At 42.0% G+C, this 19932-nt stretch overlaps 1 protein-coding gene across 4 annotated transcripts in view; it reads left to right on the forward strand.

The window, feature by feature from the left end:
* The window catches only part of LOC147434514 (uncharacterized), a 55560-nt gene extending 45496 nt beyond the window's left edge, over positions 1-10064 (forward strand). For 3 of the 4 annotated variants that reach the window (XM_086490958.1, XM_086490956.1, XM_086490959.1), the window contains 4 exons: positions 8607-8665; positions 8747-8791; positions 9632-9706; positions 9829-10064. In XM_086490958.1, coding sequence (XP_086347084.1) covers positions 8607-8665; positions 8747-8791; positions 9632-9706; positions 9829-9942 — 293 coding nt within the window. In that variant the 3' untranslated portion in view covers positions 9943-10064. Of the gene's footprint in view, positions 1-7065; positions 8666-8746; positions 8792-9631; positions 9707-9828 lie in introns of those variants that run through there. The other variant, XM_086490957.1, reaches the window with a different exon arrangement.
* Positions 10065-19932: the final 9868 nt, after the last annotated feature.

The raw sequence follows: 19932 nt of genomic DNA on the forward strand, positions 1-19932 counted from the left end.
CCTGCTTGCCCTGGTGCTCTTATTCCCTCTCGCTCTGCCCATCTACTCAGCTCCTGCTCAAGAACGGATGCATACAACCTAGCTAATGTGTGGCCAACCATGATGGTGCGATAATTCGCGGGAATCATGGGATCTCCTAACTTGAAAATAGGCACAATCGTAGACATACTCCAAGTCTCCGGGAAGCCTTCATACATGGCTCGATTAAACATCATAGCCAAGAGCTCTGCAAGCATATCCCTCGCATGGATGAAGTGCTCTGCTACCAGACCATCATGATCATGTGGTCTCCTTGTCTTCATCCTGTCAATGGCTTTCCTTACTCTCTCGGCAGTAAAGAAAGAACATGTCTTTGGGCATGTCTCTAGTGGGTTCGGCAGAGGTGGTTGCCCTGATGCTGTGTAGAGAGATGTGGCATATTCCCCCCATGTCTCAGTGGAGGTGACCGCGGGCGGTGGTGAATGCTCGTGGAATAGCCTCCATGCTTCACCTGAGTCCTGACTTATAGATAGCTGATATAGATCCCGCTCTAGCTGAGATAGATAGGCCCTTTTCTTTCGTCGCACTAGGCGGCGAAAGATAATCCGTGACTGCCTATGCGTGGTAATACCCGTGAGCACTTCTCTCTGTAGTTTGATCCTCGTCTCTCTGCACTCCTCATCATACCAATTGTTCTGGGGCATGTTCCCAGATCGTCTCCGTGCTGGCTGGCTGTGGGGGTATGCCTCTGATGCTGCATCATGGAGCGTCTCTGTCAATATCTGAGTGACTTCATCTAGTGGCCGTCCCGGCTCCTGGGTGCATAGCTGCCTGTATATCTCATCCATATACACAGAATCCGTCTCCCTCATGAAGGTATACCGAGTGTGTGTGGGGACCTCTCCTAATGGAGTTGTGCTGAATTGAAAGGTCAGGGTGAAAGACACGATAGCATGATCAAGTGCTACTCCAATTGGCCTAGTGCCCACCATGAAATCCTGAAAGAAAGGAATGAGACCCGGCTGGGCCATAACATAATCCACTGTGCTGGCCCCATGTCGGTGTGGAAAGCAAGTAAAACCTCCAGCTGTCGAAAATCTTTGTAAGCCATTCACAATGGCCAATCTGTGTGCGGTTCCCATATCTATCAAGTATCTGCCACATTCAGTTTATTCCTCATCTTGTGATAGTCTGGATAGACCCATCTCTGTGACGTCCAGCTCCCTAAGCATCTCTTCGGAAGTATCATAAAATATTGTATGGTGGTGGGCAGTCCTAGCATTGAAATCCCCTAGTATGATAATGCCACCATCCTTGGAAAACTCCCATATGTTATTATCTAAAATAGCAAAGGGGGATTGTCCTCTAGGTGATGCATATAATGATGTACTAGGAGGAAAGTAACAAATAGCAATGTAGAGTAGAGGTATCTGCCCGTCTCTGCCCTGAGCCTCACCCACATGTACCTAGCCTGTTCATCCTTGCGTGCTATATATATCATTGGCTGCAGTTCCTCCCTGAATAGAACTGCCACTCCCCCTGAGCCGTGTCCTCGATGCTCCGATCTGGTCTCCTGTCTGCAGGCTGTCTCCCATCTATATCCGCTCACCTGTGGCATGGATTGTCCCGGTGCTTGATGCGTCTCAGAGTAGAAAATGATGTCTCTCCCCGTGAAGCTATCCTCAAAGGCCCCTACATCAAGACGGAGCGACCCATTACAATTCCAGGTTGCCATCTTTAGTGTGGTCCCATAGGTCTCGCACCGTCATGCGGGGCGTCGCTCCAATATCACCACCTTTCCATCCCTGTAAAAAGCAATCTTCCCCTTTTCCCTTGCTGCTCTTATTTCCGGCATTACTTCTTGCATATGAGCAATTTGCGAGAGGGTGAGGTCATCTCCAAGAAAGATGCCAGTCTTCTTCAGAGTCAGTCTCTTCTTCAGGAAGTCCTTCGCCTCCATGGAGGGGAAACGGAGAATGAGTGCCCTTTCCTTCGTGGTTTCTCCGTTGCTCCCGCTTTTCTTTGTGCCCACTCTCCAGGCCCTCGTATGTGTTTGCTCGTTGACCCCCATCAAAGTCATGAGTTCTTTCACCTCTTCCTCCACATTATCTTGGTCTCTCAGGCCACATATCGTTACGTGTTAAGGCCTGCACACGTCTCCTTTGCTCCTCTTCTAGTGTCAAGTTGATGATGGTTGGTGTGGGGGTGGGGATTATTTCCTTGCCTTTCCCTTTCTTGACAATCTCGATCCATTTTACGGCATTTTCTGTTTTTTGTTGGGTCTTTGTGATGATGTCTACCCACGAGGTCGTCATTTCTTTTTGTTGCTCCCCACCTTCTTTGATGGCCCGCACTTGTTCCTTAATCGTGTTAAGCTCTTCAATTACTGAGGGTTGAAGCTCTCTCTCTTCGAGGACATTCTGCGATCGCACCTCTACAAGCTCTTTCTTGAGTATTGCGATTTCCTCATCTTGGGCCTTCACGCGATCCTCGAGTGTATGTATCGTGCTTTCCTGTGCTGCCACGCGTGCGTCGAGTATGTTGATAGTACCTAGGAGGTGGCGGTTGATCATGTTGATGGACTCGCTCAGCTCTTCTTTGCATTTTTGGATGGCATCCTCCACCTGGTCATCTTTGCCATTCTGCTTCCTCATGGTCGGAAAGGCTGCCATAGGAGATGATGGATTGGGGGGGGGGGAGATATAGAAATGAGAAGGGGGAAAGGGCGGGGTGGTGGTTCCTGTTTTTTTTTTCTCTCTCTCTCTCTCTACGCGGCTAAGTCACCTCTCTCTACGTGGCTAAGCAGAGAGAGAGAGAGAGAGAGAGAGAGAGAGAGAGAGAGAGAGAGAGAGAGAAATGAAATGTAATATTAACATCTTCAAAGGCCAAATTGACCTATGAGACCAAAAGGTTACATGTGGTGAATCTAATACCAGGTCTGGGTACAAAAAGTACAAAGAACTGAAAAGAAAATAGTGGGTAGGGGTGGGGTGAAAGCTGATACAAAGGGAATACAAAGGGTGAGCTGATACAATGGAGCTCTTTGACAATCGAGGCATCATATACATATACATCAATATCCAAAAGGCTATAGAAATTCAATGTCCTCCAAGGTAGGCACTCTGTTGGGACGGCTCCTATGTTGCGCCAATATGGTATGGATCCTCTGTCGCAATCTGCATCGATGTCGAGAGGCCCCCCTCATCCGTGGGCGACGGGACCGCCCCAACTCTATCGCCCGATCAAGCAGTATGCCTCTGGTGTTGTTATGCTGTGGGGGATGAGAGAGAGAGAGAGAGAGAGAGAGAGAGAGAGAGAGAGAGAGAGAGAGAGAGAGAGAGAGAGAGAGAGAGAGAGAGAGAGAGAGAGAGAGAGATGAAATGAAATGAAATGTTATATTAACGTCTTCAAAAGGCCAAAGTGACCTATGAGACCAGAAAGTTACAATGCGGTGTATCTGATACAAAGTCAGATTAACAAAATAAATTAAACTAGGATAACAAAATATAAATACTGCGGGATCCTAAACTAAGCAGTACAATGTGAAGACAATATGGGAGGGGAGTAGAGATCCATCGTGAAGACAATATGGGAGGGGAGTAGAGATCCATCTTCATCTGCACTCTGGACGACGAAAGAGTATGACTTGAATCCTTTGCCATAGCCTCCTTCGAAATTGTGTAGCTCCTCTCCTCCCTCTAGGTCGTCTAGATCTCCCTAGCTCCAATGCTCAGTCTATGAGAATGCCAGTAGTGCGGGTAGACCTCTCCACCGTCGCTGGTTGCTCCTCTGTCTGTTCTTCTGGGTGTACAATATCTAGTGTAAAGAAATCTGTGATTTGTCTCTGGGGATGTCTCTCTTCAACTCTCCTCGGTAAGGTTTCTCTATGCTTGTGTAACTCAAGTAGATAAAGCCCAAGACATCTTTGATCCTCATAACTCATGACCCTAGATAGAGGCCCAAAACCTTCTCTGAATAGACAGTGAAAACGACCTCGTATCTCATAGTACACTGTGCAATGACATATGTAATGTACTTCTGTCTCTGGCTCTAGATGGCATAAGCAGCATATTCTGTTATCTGCTGGTGTCCCTCTGAATCTGCCAGTCTCAATCTCGAGCTGATGTGAGGACGTGCGTATTTGGCCAATGGCACAACGCAAACCATGCGAAAGATGCGTGTCCATATAGCTAGGTCGAATCACAAACCCATCCCCCGTGAGGTGGAGAAGATGCTCTCTATAGAAAGCCATCTTTGTGCCCAACTCTTGTAACGGCTCTATCCATGTCCTCCTCGTGTCCAGCTGGATCAAATCCTGATGGATGAGTCTATTAATCTCTACCCGTGTCAGAGACCTCAGGGGTGCCTGAAGAGAGTATTGAAAAGGAGGCAACCTGTCCATGGTGAAACCATGTGTCTGAAACCATGATGTCATCTGAGCATACCAGCATGATGTATCCCTGTTAAGAGTTAATTGTCTGGAGGACTCTAGAGCCACCCTGGCATATCTGTCTCTGGTAGTATCCCACAGACTGTGTACAAAGGAGACTGATCTGGTGAGCGCCTCAATCTCCATAGGGGGGGCAGCTAATTCGGCTCGAATGATATCATGCGGTACAGAAACCTTGGCTCTAATCAGCCGAGAGATCATAGATACCAGGGGCTTCTCCATACGCCACCACCCATCTTGGCCTATAGAAGGTCCCCAAACTTGCACCCCATATAACATTGTAGGCAACCAAAGTATCAAAGAGCCATAACTTTGTCCTAGGTTCCTGGAACTGAACCTGTGAACACATCCTCTCCATTCCTCCCAGATCCGCACCGGCTCTGGTTAGTCTAGTCTTTGTTGCTCTTCTCAAAGAAAATCTCGGCCCAGTGAAGACTACCCCCAGGTAAGTGTATGCATCTGTATACTCCACAATCTCCTGACCATATTTGAAAGTAGGTACTGATCTCCTGACCCATTGAGAGAGAGAGAGCCCATCCTTTGTATTTAAAGGCCCAAGGCTATTTCCAAAAGTAGTACATGAAAAGCGTCAAACCTAAAAGCATCTGGCCTCCGGAAAGCAGCCAACTTAAATTTAGGAGATCTGTACACCTGCCACATTAGTAGCGTTTTACGAAAGTTCGTACAATCTGCCACATTATCAGTGAGAGCAATCTGCGAAAGCATCCTTACAACAGTCACGCCATCAGTTTTTATGCAAGGTTTATTTGTTTTGTCTATGTGTGTGCGCGCGCGCACGTGCGTGTCCCTACTTAACTTTTAGGCCCATTGGATGGGATACCATAAGTTGGTAAATTTTCCTTTAGTAATTGGGCCTCTCGACGAGGAACTGCAAGTTGGTAGGAACCATAGTCACATGGGGATGGGGATGGGTCTTGGGGATGTGACGCACCCGGGGACGAGGACGTGGCAAAACAAGGGATGGTGGACGTCCAGGGGATGCGTGTTAAAAAAGCGTACATTATATAACACTAAGAGTACAAAATTGCTAAGAAAAAGTGGGTTTTGTTTCATAATACCAAAATATGACATGCCGTAAGAACGCAGTGCGAGTTGACGTAGTGAAATTGTGATCAATTATCATAGTCAAAAGGACAAAAGGTAACGATGTACAAGTGAAGAGTGGATAAGTAGAGTCTAGTGGGCAACATTGGCATATATGAGACCTTGCCCCCTGTCAAGATTCAAATTTTCCGCCCCCTGTCCGGCTTGTGTGATTTGGGGACCCGTGTCTCGAGACGCATGCCTATGTGAGGGACCCCTCAGCCATCCCATCCCCTCGTCCCGTCCCGTGTCCTTGCGTTCTCCGGCCCACCCTTGCCAAAAAGCCTCCCGTCCCCAGGTCCCTTGTGACTATGGTAGGAACTTCTTCTTCTTGCCGCTTCTAGGGTTTAGGCCCCTTGGCCGGGATCTGCAAGCTGGCTAGGGTTAGGTCGGGGAACCCTTACCCTGTCGGATCTTCAGTGGCACGTCAGCAGTTTGTGACATTACATCTATGACCACATCTCTACCCTTACTAGTTCTCAATTGAATCTTCCGAGCCTGATTATCTCCTGTTCCTTAGGACATTTTGCTAGAATATGCCCAACTTCACCACACCCACAGCACTTTCCTTGCTTGTAGTATTTCGCCCTTTGCTCGACGGACATCTAGAGGGTTGTGGATTTCTTTTACGTTCTTGGCTTTCTTCTTTCCTTTTGAAGAGTCTTTCTCTGCAGCTTTGGACACTGGCTTGTTCATAGCATAAGTCAAAGAACCTGAGCACATTGAAGAACTATTCCAAGCATGATCCATAAGCTACCAAATATTAGAAGACTTCTGCTTCAAACAATAGCGTTGAACAATAGTATCTTTCCATCTGTTCCTTGAGAGATACCTTCCGGAAAGAAGCTATTGGTAGATAAGTACTGGCTAGAAGTAGACAGAGTATCTTCCTCTTTTCATTATGAGGTGGTTCCATGCCGTCAATCAATGGCTTCGTACTCGGGTGTCAACCAAATAAATGAAAACAACCTTTTGAACTGACCTAGTTACGAGGTGCTTTTCTGTGTAGTTAATGCGTTGTCCGCCATGTTTGTGCATTCCCTTTGAGGCTGGATGCTGCTTTGCGAGCCTTGGAAGCTTCTGTAAAATTGCCACCCAAAAAGGTGGTGTCAAACTGCTCAATAAAGGATAAAGCTTGATGGATATCATTGTGGCCCAAAAAAGTGTCAAACTTGATGCTGGCCACCATCTTTAAACTCCATCTTGCCCTTTCAAGGTTCGAAACTGTCATACTTGCCTTTCGAATCAAGCAATTTTTCTTTGTCACAAATGTCGATCCGAAAGTGGCAAATCTGTCATTAGAACTATAGGAGGATTTGTCATTTGGACTATCAGAAGTCATAGATCATCCTCCTTTGAAGTGCTTAAGTGTTTCCAAGAGCTGCTTTTCTGATACTTCGGTTTTCTTGATCTTCGTTTGTCTTCTTCACTAGAATTGGAGTTGGAAGTATCCTCAAAGTGTTGACAATGTTTCCTTTTAGATCCATACTCCGCAAGTTCTAAGAAAATGGGTTGTTGATCCAAATATCCAGGAAAAGACTTGGACTTCCGTCCTCTGCGTGAATGCTTCTGGTGCTTCATCAACATGTTGACTTGGTGCTCTACTGATTTCTCGAACCCCTCGTTGGAAAAGTAGACTTCTTTTCCGCTTTCTGATGAGCCTTGACTTTCGTTGCTGACTTGAGATTAGGGTTATCAACCTTCTTCCATCTTTGGTAAACACCCGTTAGCGGTTGATCTTGAATGTGTTTCGCATAAAGGGGATAATTTGAATACTTGAGAAGCGACTCTGCAACTGTGCAACCATGCATTGTTCTGCTTGAGCTGACCCCCAAGGCACACTTATATAGGCACTGAGGCCAAAGCAACTGTTGTAAAATCCGGGCACCCCCAGAAGCTCGCAGCTAAAAATATGACGCCCCAAAAGCACAGGTCAAAGCTTTCAATAGATGAGTTGGAAAGCTGTGCCAAGTCAGCACCCTAAATCACGTAGCGAATTGGCAATGGAATTTCCAGGTGGATTGTATGGGCATGCCACTCTTAGTGGTTGATCTTGAATGTGTTTCGCATGAAGGGGATAATTTGAATACTTGAGAAGCGACTCTGCAACCGTGCAACCATGCATTGTTCTGCTTGAGCTGACCCCCAAGGCACACTTAATAGGCACTGAGGCCCAAAGCAACTGTTGTAAAGTCAGTGCATGTATAGGAGAATTCTTGTATGATCTGGAGGTTGGCATTGCTGGCTAGGCAAACCCAATGATCAGTTGCATCTCTGACGTAGATGCGCAAACTCTAACCCTGAAACCTGTGACCACTGGATGAGTCAGGCTGCCCACTAACAGTACATTAATAAGGCAGCCATGTTTTTGTCCAAAGAAAGAAAACAAGAACGGAGCGGCCATTTTTATAGCAGTACAGTTATCTCAGAGTCTGGTAGTTTAATGGTTTCCATCAGCTACTAGATGGTAAGGGCAAGAAATGCAGGAGCAAGAGAGTAAGTAGTGAGAGGATGTGAATCAGGTTGTGGTGGTAGGGTGAGGAAGAGGAAAAAACCCTCAGAGAAGTGCCATGGAGGTCAAGGATACTAAAGTTCAAACCGTTAAGTTGCCGCTGGGTGTGGAGGCTCTTCATCTGGCCAAGCACAAGCACCACCGAAAGTGGGAGCCAGCAGAGCAAACACTGGCAAGGCGAAGGGGATAACCAACGAGGGTGACTGAAGAAAGATCAACAACAATGTAAAGGTGACCGTCGGTTCAACAGCGGGAGAAGAGGCTCTCATCCCGGCCATATGCATCAAACTGCCGTTGTTGGGAGGAAAACAGCACACTGGAGAAGCTGCTACATCCACCACCCTTGGGAAGAAAAATGAAAAGAAAAGGAATACCCCAAAAAATAACAAACGAAATAAAGGGTGTGGCCTTGTGCGGGTCGGAGTTGACGTGGTGCAGCCAGGTGGGGAGAGAGAGATGAGCGGCGGCGGTCTCTATGTATTGACACGCTGTACGCATGCCAATAGACACTTAAAAGGTTTGGTTTGTGCTAAGAACAACAGGAATTGCTCTGTCTGCCAGGTAATTTAGAAAACTTGATCAAGGAGCGCAATAATGTCAAAGGAAAACGAGCCTCAAATGTATCATTCTAACCATCTCCTCTTATCAGTTAGATTGGAAGAGTCTACACTAAAGATTTCTTGATTGCTGTTTTCAAGCAGGGACTGATGACAGATAAAGGTGAAGTTTTCCTCAGTAAACGCTTGGTGAGTTCTCTACTCAACTTAGCCATACAGACTTCGGTTTTTCATAGGTTTCATTTGTGCTCATAATTAACTCTTCTGCTGGAGATTGCCTTAAGTTTATATATGTGTGTGCGCATGTCTGAGTGTGTGTGCAAGGTATGTATGCACATCTTCCCCCCCCCGCCCCCCCCCCCAACACACACACACACACACACACACACAGATATATGCATAATATATATAGATAGATAGATTCCCTTAAGCCATAGGAACCTCTCACCAAAATGCCACTAGTTCTTTTAGCTAAGGCACCTTTGTAAACTGGACTAAGGCGCGCATGCATGCGCACGTGTGCAACACACACACAGAGGCATGCACATATGCATCTACTAACATAATATGGTGGAAGGGGGAGCCCTTTACACGTGTCACAATCTGCGACCTGAAGGCTAAATTCCAAAACAAAAACAAGCCCCTTTGCACGCGATAAAGAGGGAGAGAGGGGGAGAGAGAGAGAGGCCGCCGAAGGCGGCCGGCCGTACTAGTACTATATATAGATAGATATATAGATAGATATATTCCCTTAAGCCATAGGAACCTCTCACCAAAATGTCACTGGTTCTTTTAGTTAGCAATAAATGTTCAATATTTTGAAGGAAAAATTGGACCAAGGAACCTTAGTAAAAAAAGGGGCCTTTTTCTTCTAAAATAATATCACAAGTATTGCACTTAAAACCACAACAAACACTGCATTTTATGAATGTCTCTCAGAGGTTATCAAAGTTTACCAATGCTAGTAGCACATTGCAAGGCAATTTTCTATTGAGGATAAGGTTTCCTTTCCCCGACCTTTTATAATAGGTTACTCTAAGGACCGACTTGCCACATTACATCGTTCCCTACAGTCTTGATGATTTTCTCTACAAACAACCTCAGGTTTGTCTGCTTATGTTAAAGTTTTATTCACATTTTTAAGGTATTTCATTACTGAAATATGGTTTCTGCTAAAGATATATGTTTTTTAATGAGAGGATAGGTTGGTCTATTTTGGTTTACAGGATGGAGGCCAACATTTCTTAAATCTGGTGAAAGCTATGGGCTCCTTTGTAGAAGGACCTTTTGTTAATGACCTTGAGAGACGAACAAAAAAGCTTTGGCGTAGATATTTATAACTTATTTTATTATAATACATTGTATATTCTGTTTCGTTTTCTTGCCAGGCCTTCGGACATCATAAGGTCCTTTTGTCAACCCGAATTTTTTCTTTTCTAAAGACAACCATTTCAAAGCCAAACAGGGTTCTTGATTCGTTATTGCTTCTATTCTTGTACCATAAGTTGTGGAACAAGCATTGCACCCCATAATTTTAGAAGCCAGGTAGGGTTCTTGATCTTGCTATTGCTCTTGTTCTGTAACAGACTTGGACACTCCAATTTAGGAATCTGGCATGACACAGGAGAGAATCACTTAAAAACACTTCACAAACTTAATCACAATTCAATTGAGTCGACACAGCCTGGCGTAGTTTCGTGCCCAGAGGTATTGGCCCCAAAGTCTGGTCGGTATTTATTTTTGTATTAATGCTTGAGCAAAGTTACAAAGTCAGAGGGTCTTCTCTACTCAATTGCACGTCAGATCAGATTCATCTTCACAGAGGCACCCTTGGATATGTCCCATTTATGTGTTGCTGCGGAATTGGAAGGAATTACGTCTTACTTTGATTCGACACTTGCCTTCTTGTGTCGAGGAGGTAGCAAGTGAACTACTTGTATGGAATGCGGATGTGATAGATTCAAAAGACCGTCAAGGTAGGCGACATGACTCACATTTACTGGGCTAGATGGGATGATGGGCAAGCAGGCTCTTCACATCGTTGGTCAGATGCTTCCTTGGTTGGGGCACATGTTATTGGAACTACCTACCGGATCTGTAGAGGGGTTGTTGCATGTATGTGAGAGATTGATGAGGCTATTCCACCTGAGTAGCAAGCCTTCATCGGGTGACATACTCTTTTACCTCCTCATCAAGGTTGGTGAGTGTACTTCGATCCTCGCTTGGAAAACCTGACGATTGTTGCCCAACAAGGGACTCTAGTCTTTAGCATTGTTGAGATTGGCCATCATGGACGCCACATTAAACTAGAGTTTCAGGGTAAGGTTCCACCTTATCGGCAGTTGATTGCCCATTAAGACCTTATTAGATAAAATGGGAAAAGTTTCATGTTATGGGAACTTTGAAATTGGTGCATTTTGCATAATGTGGAAAATTTTCACATATTTTGGGAACCTTCCCCCCCTCTCTCTCTCTCTCTCTCTCCCCCCCCCCCCCCCCCCCCCCCCCCCCCCCAATCATGGACATACAACCAAGGAGCTTTTAAAGAGATTGATAGTTCTCGAAAAAAGGTGGTGTTTCTAAACACCATAAATAAAGAGAGATGAAAAACAAAATTTTGGTTTTTGTGTTTTTTAAGGATTGCATGCATTTTGATGGGATTGAATATCTCTGCTTTGTTGATTGGGACATTGTATGTTGAGTCGGATTTGCTGCTAAGTGGATTTGTTGTTGAGTCATATTTTTGCTGAGTCGCATATTTTGCCAAGAACTTCTTTTGGACAGTTACAACTGTTTTGTTTTAGTACTTCACGGGATTAGACTGCGTCTTATAAGGCATTATTCTAAGTCATGTAATTGAATTCTGAGTAACGTAACTTCTTCATGAATCAAATCTTTGTTAGGTTTTCCAGCTATGTGTTGTTCTATTCACTCTGAAGTTAACTCTGTGTAATTTCTAGTTATGAGTGAGGTGTCCTCTATGTATGTCATGCCATATGAGGTTATTCAGAGTGAGCTCTTTATGTATTGAAGGACCACAACACATTTGGCGATCTTGCTTTGTTTACAGCTTTGTTAGGCTGCAATCTTTGTGATTGCATTGGAGCGAGCCTAGAAATGATGAATTGTGAACAGTCAAGAATGCAGAGTTCTGATTTCGATCAGAGTTTAGGGTTGCCTCCTGATCTATTCAGAGTGTCTTTCTTAATGCAGCGAGCAATCTTTCAACCTGAAGAAGTGTAGGCTATGTCACGTGTGCTAAAGAGTGAGAAATAATGTGCAATCCACCTACAGATTCAAATTTTTAGCAATTCAAAGAATCAGGGGACTGTCCCTGAATCGTAGCATTCACTGTAATGGAGGATTGAGAGCGAGTCTCGTGATGTGTATGCGTTGAATTCTAGGGCCATGAGCAACATGAGAGACTGAGATTACCGAGGCCAGATTGTATAGAAGGCTTTGAAAAGTTGTCAAAAATTTGCATAAAGCATCATGCTTTGAGGAGATGGAGGATGCATTAGACAAGTTAGATGACTTGGAGTATGAGTTGGAGAGTGCATATGAGTGGCTTGATAATCATAAAGGGAAGAGTCGTAAGTCATGTGTAAGTAGGAATAAGGTGAGTCGATTGCATAAAGCATCTGGAAAATTAAAAGAGGTTTTTGTGGATGAGTTTGAGCCAAGTGAGGAGAAGGATAATGATGCATGCGATTGCATGGTGACCATAAGCCAACAAGCAGGGATGCGAAAGTTGGTGGAGAAGGAGGCAGTTCAAGGGACCACACGAGCTTTTTCATATTGTTACTTTGCCACTAGAGGGTAATAATCATGGAGCGATTGAGGATCATCCATTGGTAAATGTCATGCAAGTCATGTCTAATGCAAATGCAAGGTCTTGTCCTACTCATGTTGAGAAGAAGCATAACACATTCATGGGGGATGTTTCCAATCAAAACAATAAAACTGAAAATGTTCTTGACTATGATATACATGTTGATGGGGAGTTGGATGATGTTGTTGATATCTCTACCCTAGGAGATGAATAGGAGAGAGAATGGAGATTGGGATGTGGAGAGAGGACCTAAGGAGCCAAGAGAGCCAAAAGGGTATTCCACATAATCTCATACTCACACCTACCACTACTCACGTTAGTGGTGTGCCTAAATTTGATGTGCTTTCACTTATGTCTTATGGTATGGATGATGATGGTGTTATTGGAAATTTTCTTCAATGTTGTGATGAAATGGATGGATCGTATCTTAATGTGTGTGAAGAAAGCAACATTCCTTGCTTAGATGGAGAATATTTGGTTAAAGAAAATCCGTTCCTCTGTGATGAAGCTCATGAGGAGCTAACTCACACTCTAATTTCTTGTGGTGTTTTGCTTGATGATATATTATGTGATGGGATAATTGTATCTATCCACACAATGAACTATTTGAAGCATGATGGATCTTGTTTGCTTATCCATGCTATGATGTTTGATGGCAAAGTAGTGTTGATCCTAATTGACAAAGTTTGTTCTTTGATGTTGTATAACAAGGTGATGATACGTGCCTTTCTTTGTATGGATCAATGCATGATCAAAGTGAATGTTTTTTCTCTCATTGAAGCATGTTATCTCAAAGCTAATGATTTTATTGAAGTTGAAGCACACAAGGGATATGGAGATGTATGCAACATGGAAATGAAGACCATGTTTGTTAGCTATTCTTTTGCTAACAATGTTGGAGAATGCTCATGGAAGATGGTGTCTACTCGTTTCTCGTGGAGTAGTAATATGCTTGTTTCTTTGTGGTTTTACAAGTATATCTTGTATGAGTTGAGATGGTTGTATCTCTTTATTATGTTCTCTCAACCTTGGCACTATGATATATATTGTCTCACATATATCTCATTTACCTATGTAAAAAGCTTCAAGAAATGGCACATTGATATAATCCCTAGGGGAAATTATGGAAGGTGTTTAGTCTATCTCTACGATGTATTTTGTGTACCTTGGTTCAAGTAACAGACATTGCACTTTGCATCATATAAAGATACTAGCACTGAGTTTGTTATGGTGCTGTATGGTGTATTTTGTATATCTTGGATTAAATTACAGGCACTATACTTTATGATATATATTAACTAGGGGTTTTTGAGAAACTAGATAAGGCAGTTGACCCAATCTACAATGAGTGGTTCCCAAGCCATGCATCATAAATGCAAAGAGTGAGTGTGGTTACTCTCAAAGCTTTTATCCCAAGGCCATGGTTGGATTCTTGGTCTGAAAACCAATTTCTAATGTTTCATCCCAATCCCATGATGAGATACTTGATCTCGTGACCATGCTTGAATAAACAAATTTTACATAGTTCCTTCCTCACAAGACATTGATAGGATGCATTGTCCCAAGGCCATGCTTGAATGCACAAATATGAAGTAAGAATATCCTTGGTGGGAAATTTATCACATTCCTAGGAAATAGTATCATTTTATAATGCACTTTAGGAATTCTATTTGGACCATTTTATTCTTACTAAGTTTTCCATGACCATTTGCCCATTACAAAAGCTATAATATCAAAGGAGAATCTCGTTTTGGTTTGTTAACTCTTTTAGCCTATTATTTTAAAAATTAATATATTTGACGTCAATTCAATTTCTCTAAAATCTAGGTTGTCTAAAATAATCTTTCAAAAAAAATGCAAGATGCACTTGCAGGCCATTCACGACCGCTTTGGTTTTGCTCTTTCATTGACCAAGTCAATTCTAAAGCACCATATTAAACATACAATTCATCTAAGGTACTGCTTGGCACAACATTTGGCTTGCATGTCAATCAAAGCATTGCAAATCATTTCCGAGTACCACACATTTTGCATACATCTCGGCCAAAGCATTAATGATCATCATGGTTTAAATATCAAACACCGTAGCACTGCATAAGATGACATTGCAAATCATTGCCAAGTACCACACATTTTGCATACATCTCGGCCAAAGCATTAATCAATTCAATTTCTCTAAAATCTAGGTTGTCTAAAATAATCTTTCAAAAAAAATGCAAGGTGCACTCGCATGCCATTCACGACCGCTTTGGTTTTGCTCTTTCACTGAGCAAGTCAATTCTAAAGACCATATTAAACATACAATTCATCTAAGGTACTGCTTGGCACAACATTTGGCTTGCATGTCAATCAAAGCATTGCAAATCATTGCCAAGTACCACACATTTTGCATACATCTCGGCCAAAGCATTAATGATCATCATGGTAGGTTTAAATATCAACCACCATAGCATTGCATAAGATGACATTGCAAATCATTGCCGAGTACCACACATTTTGCATACATCATGGTAGGTTTAAATATCAACCACCATAGCATTGCATAAGATGACATTGCAAATCATTGCCGAGTACCACACATTTTGCATACATCTCGGCCAAAGCATTAATGATATTCACAAAAGGCTTACATATCAACCATTGTAGCACTGCATAAGATGACATCACACAATAGATGTTCCTCGAGCAATTATTTCTCTATTAAACGAACCATATTTCAAAACCTGGTCAAAGACCAAAACTCTCAGTTGGCACACTCATCGAGGCAACCAAGTTGGTATGGAGCTGTTCCCCGAGGAAACTTAAACTTCCAATATCTTGGCACACAGAGCTTCGATTGCCAATCTAAAATGACCAACATGCTCCACAAAATGAGCACTTGAGCACATGCATTCACTCCATCCTTGATCCCTCATCTAGAGTTGCCCAATCCAATATAGATATGCAATCAATCCCAACTTCAAAACGGCATAACTTCTTCATCGTAGCTCCAATTGACGAGCCATAAAGACAAGCTCATAGAGCACCTTGAGCACTGCAATTTTAATCCAAAAACTTCCATTTACAATCACCTCAGACATACCCACTTTTAGCATTAAAAACATGAGTTATGCTCCCTTAAAGCCGCATCTGGCATACATTTAGCATCAAACCTTGCCTGTTATCAAGCCCTGGTCACTGCTCAATATACATATATACTTTCAAGAAGCTAAACTTACATCCCCTTGCCCTTTTTCCGATCATGGAATCGGAGCGGCACAACATCGACTCAGATCCACACATCCCTTGATAAGAAATGGAGAGCAAGCACATCCTTTTTCTAAGCCTTCACATTTTCTTCCCAAAAACTTTATTGATCCTAGAATTCTAACAAGTATGGACTTATGATCATTGTATTGATAGGAAACATGGTCTAAGGAGCATTGTATTAAGAACAAGCTTGGTCCTAGAACCAAGAATCCAAGCTTTTAAAGTCTTGTGAGCAAGCATTTGGGTGCAATCCTTGGAGCGAGCATCATTTCATGGTCTTAAGAGATAGCACCCAAGCATGGTCATGTGACCATTAAAAATTTGTGCATTTAAGCTCAAGCATTGTCATGGGATCAAGCCTCCAAAAATTTTATAAGGATAAAACATCCAATCATTTCCTTGAGATAAAAGAACTTGGGACCAACCATGCCCTCTTTGCATTCATGCATGGCCTTAGGACCAAGCATGTTAGCATGATATAGGAAGTCAACGCAACTTTTGCACTCAACCATGCTCTTGGGACCATCCTTGCTCCAAGAGAACAAAATTGGTCCTAGGATCAAGCATCCAAGATTTCAAAATCTTGTAACCAAGAATTTGAGTGCTCATGCATGACCTTAGGACCAAGCATGTTAGCATGGTATAGAAAACCTAAACAACATATCCACTCAACCATGCTCTTGGGACCGTCCTTGTTCCAAGAGAACAAGCTTGCCCTAGGACCATCCAAACTTTAAAATTAATGTGATGAAGCTTTGAGTGTGGTCCTATGAATGAGTAGCATATCATGGTCTTAGGAGCTATCATCCAAGCGTGGTCATGGGACCATGGAACATTTATGCATTCAAGTTTGAACATCATCGTGGGATGAAGCATCCAACCTTTGGATCAAGAATATTCCAACCGTGTCCTTGGGGCAAAGATCTTGGGACCAATCATGTCCACTATTTGGATTCACGCATGGACTTAGGATCAAACATGTTAGAATGGTTTAGGAGGCCAACACAACTTATACACTCAACCATGCTCTCGGGACTATCCTTGTTCCAAGAGAACAAGCTTGGTCGTAGGACCAAGAATCCAAGCTTTCAAAGCCTTGTGACCAAGCATCTGAGTGTGGCCAGGGGACGAGCATCATATCATAGTCTTAGGAGCTAGCACCCAAGCATGGTCATGGGACCATGGAGAAATTGTGCATTCAAATTCAAGTAACATCATGGGATGAAACACCCAAAGTTTACCTTTACATCAAGCATATTCCAACCATGTCCTTGGGAAAAATATCTTTGTACCAGCCATGCCCACTCTTTGCATTCATGCATGGCCTAGGACCAATGGCCTAGGACCAAGCACGTTAGCATGGTATAGGAGGCCAACACAATTTTTTCACTCAACCATGCTCTCCTTGTTCCAAAAGAACAAGCTTGGTCATAGGACCAAGAATCCAAGATTTTAATGTCTTGTGACCAAGCATTGGAGTGGTCGAGCATCATATCATGGTCTTAGGAGCTAGCACCCAAGTATGGTTATGGAATCATTGAAAATTTGTGCATTCAAGCTTAAGAATTATCATGGGATGAAGTAGCCAAAATTTTCCTTTGGAGCAAGCATCAAATTTTGACTTTTTAATGGTGCCCTTAATTTCTTTGGCTAGGCACAATGTCTTTGGCAAGCTAACTTCTGGTGTGACCACTCTTAAGGTCAAATTAATGAGATAACCAAGATTTGTAGCCAAATTTCAAGTATTTATCAAGGTTTTTAATTAAAATATGTTGTGTTTTACCTTGAAAATTAAGGTCCAATGAAATTACAATTGGGTTTTTCCATTTTCAACCAGGAAATATACACTACAAACCAGGTTATGTGAGCATTGTTGCTAAGTTACTAAAATAGATTTTTCATCTTATGCCATTGACTTCATCTGAACCTAGGCTTAGTTAGTGTTTGTACGTGGGGTTTAAGTTATTTTTAATGGACTAAAATTACAAAATCCTAGCTATATTTTTAGCCTGCCTTGAAAAACCTGAAAACCTGAAAATGCTTCAAATTTTGAACTAAAAACCAAAAGAGTTTCAATGGTGCCCTTGTTTTCCTCTGTTAGGAACAATATTTTTGGCAAGCTGACTCTTTGTGTGACCATGCTCTTAAGGTCAAATTCATGAGATAATTGGGATTTATACACTACAAACGAGGTTAAATAAGCATTGTTGCTAAGCCTAAGTAGAAATCTTGCCATGGATTTGCAAAGGCTCCACTCACAACACAAACCTTGAGGTTACTTTCTTTCCCTTATAGATGGCTCCAGTCATAGCACCAGCCTTGAGGTTACTTGCTTTGCATATGGTGAAAACAACATAGAGCTTCCTTTCATATCCATGTGCGACATACCCTACAATTAATGACATTTTGTACAAAAAAACATGGGGCGGTCACTCATCAGTAGCTTCCTATATCCCAAGCATTCAGAAGAGGTTATCAATAATACCCCAATATACATGTTATACTTACACTATGGGCCCATTTAGAAAACCCCCACTCCTCTCTAATATACGCATAAAAGTATACATTTGTGACTTTTAATAATTCTCTCTAGTTAACTCACATGATATAATACATTTTTGAAAAGAAAAGTGACCACCTTGGAAAAACAACTCATCAAAACCTTTTCAAACATTGAAGCATTTGATGGTATTCACACTAAAAATGATAAGATTTTTCTAGTTTGCTTCAAGAAAAGCTATGAATCTAGCCATAATTTTGTAATTTCAACCAACTAAAATACACCAAACCTCAATTTTTTGCAAATATTGACTAGGCAATGCGATGTGTGATGAGGGCTTGCCAAAAACGTTCTTCCTTATCAAAGAAAATAAGGGCACACTTAAAAGTCTTCCAATTTCTGGGTTAAAATTTGAAGCATTTGACAATATTTACAATAAAATTTATAAATTTTTGTGAGTTTTCTGCAAGGGAAGCTTCTAATCTAGTTAAGAGTTTCCAATTTAAGCTAATTAAAATACTCTATACCCCGTGTTTTTGAAGCATTTGACAGTGTTCGCAATAAAACTTATAAAATTTTGTGAGTTTTCTTCAAGGCACGCTTCCAATCTAGCTAAGAATTTCCAATTTAAGCTAATTAAAATCCTCTACACCCCGTTTTTTGCGAACATTAACTAGGTAATGCACTGTTTGACGAGGGCTTGCCAAAAAGGTTTTTTCTAACTGATGAAAATAAGGACACACTTAAAACTCTTCTAGTTTTGGGGTCAAAATTTGAAGCACTTGATGTTATTTATGGTAAAACTTATAAAATTTTGTGAGTTTTCTTTAAGGCAAGCTTCAAATCTAGCCGAGATTTTGCAATTTCACCCAATTGAAATAATCTAAAGCCCAGTTTCTTGCAAACATTAATGCAATGTGTGACCATGGCTTATCAAAAATAGTTTCGTTAATCAAAGAAAAATCGGGCACATCCTTCAAAGTCTTCCAATAGTGGGTCAAAATTTGAAGCATTTGGTAAACGATAAAACTTATAAAAATTTGTGAGTTTTTGTCAAGGCAAGCTCCGAATCTAGTTGAGTTTTTGCCATGTTAGCTGGTTAGAATACACTCAATCTTGGTTTTTTTGTGAACATTTGGCTAGGTAATGTGCCATGCGACCAAAGCTTGCCAAAAACATTTTTACTAACTGCAAAAAATAAGGACATAATTAAAATTCTTCTGTTTTTAGGTCAAAATTTGAAGTGTTTTCCAGAATTTACTATAAAACCTATAAAATTTTGCCAGTTTAAAGCTCTGAATCTAGCTAGGATTTTGCAATTTCAGCTGGTTAAAATGCTTAACCCTGGTTTTTTGCAAACATTGACTAAGCAATGCTTGAGTGACCAGGGATCATCAAAAGTATTTTTCCTAATCGAAGGATACACTTAAAAAGCTTCCCATTCCTAGGTCAAAATTTGAAGCATTTGCCGGTATTGCACTAATAATTATAAAATCTTGCCGGTTTTCTTGAAGGCAAGCTCCAAATCTAGCGGTGATTTTGCAATTTCATTTTGTTAAAATACACTAAATTCCATTTTTTGGGGCGAACATCGACTAGTTTATGTGCCTTGTGAGTAGGGCTTTCCAAACAACATTTTTCATAGCCAAAGAAAATAAGGGTACACTTAAAAATCTTCCAATTTTTAGGTCACAATTGAAGCACTTACCATTTATGGTAAAGCATTGGACACATTTCTCTTTGTACACT

The sequence above is a fragment of the Adiantum capillus-veneris genome, chromosome 19, assembly GCF_014529385.1.
Source record: "Adiantum capillus-veneris isolate H3 chromosome 19, ASM1452938v2, whole genome shotgun sequence".
In the NCBI taxonomy this organism is placed as follows: Eukaryota; Viridiplantae; Streptophyta; class Polypodiopsida; order Polypodiales; family Pteridaceae; genus Adiantum; species Adiantum capillus-veneris.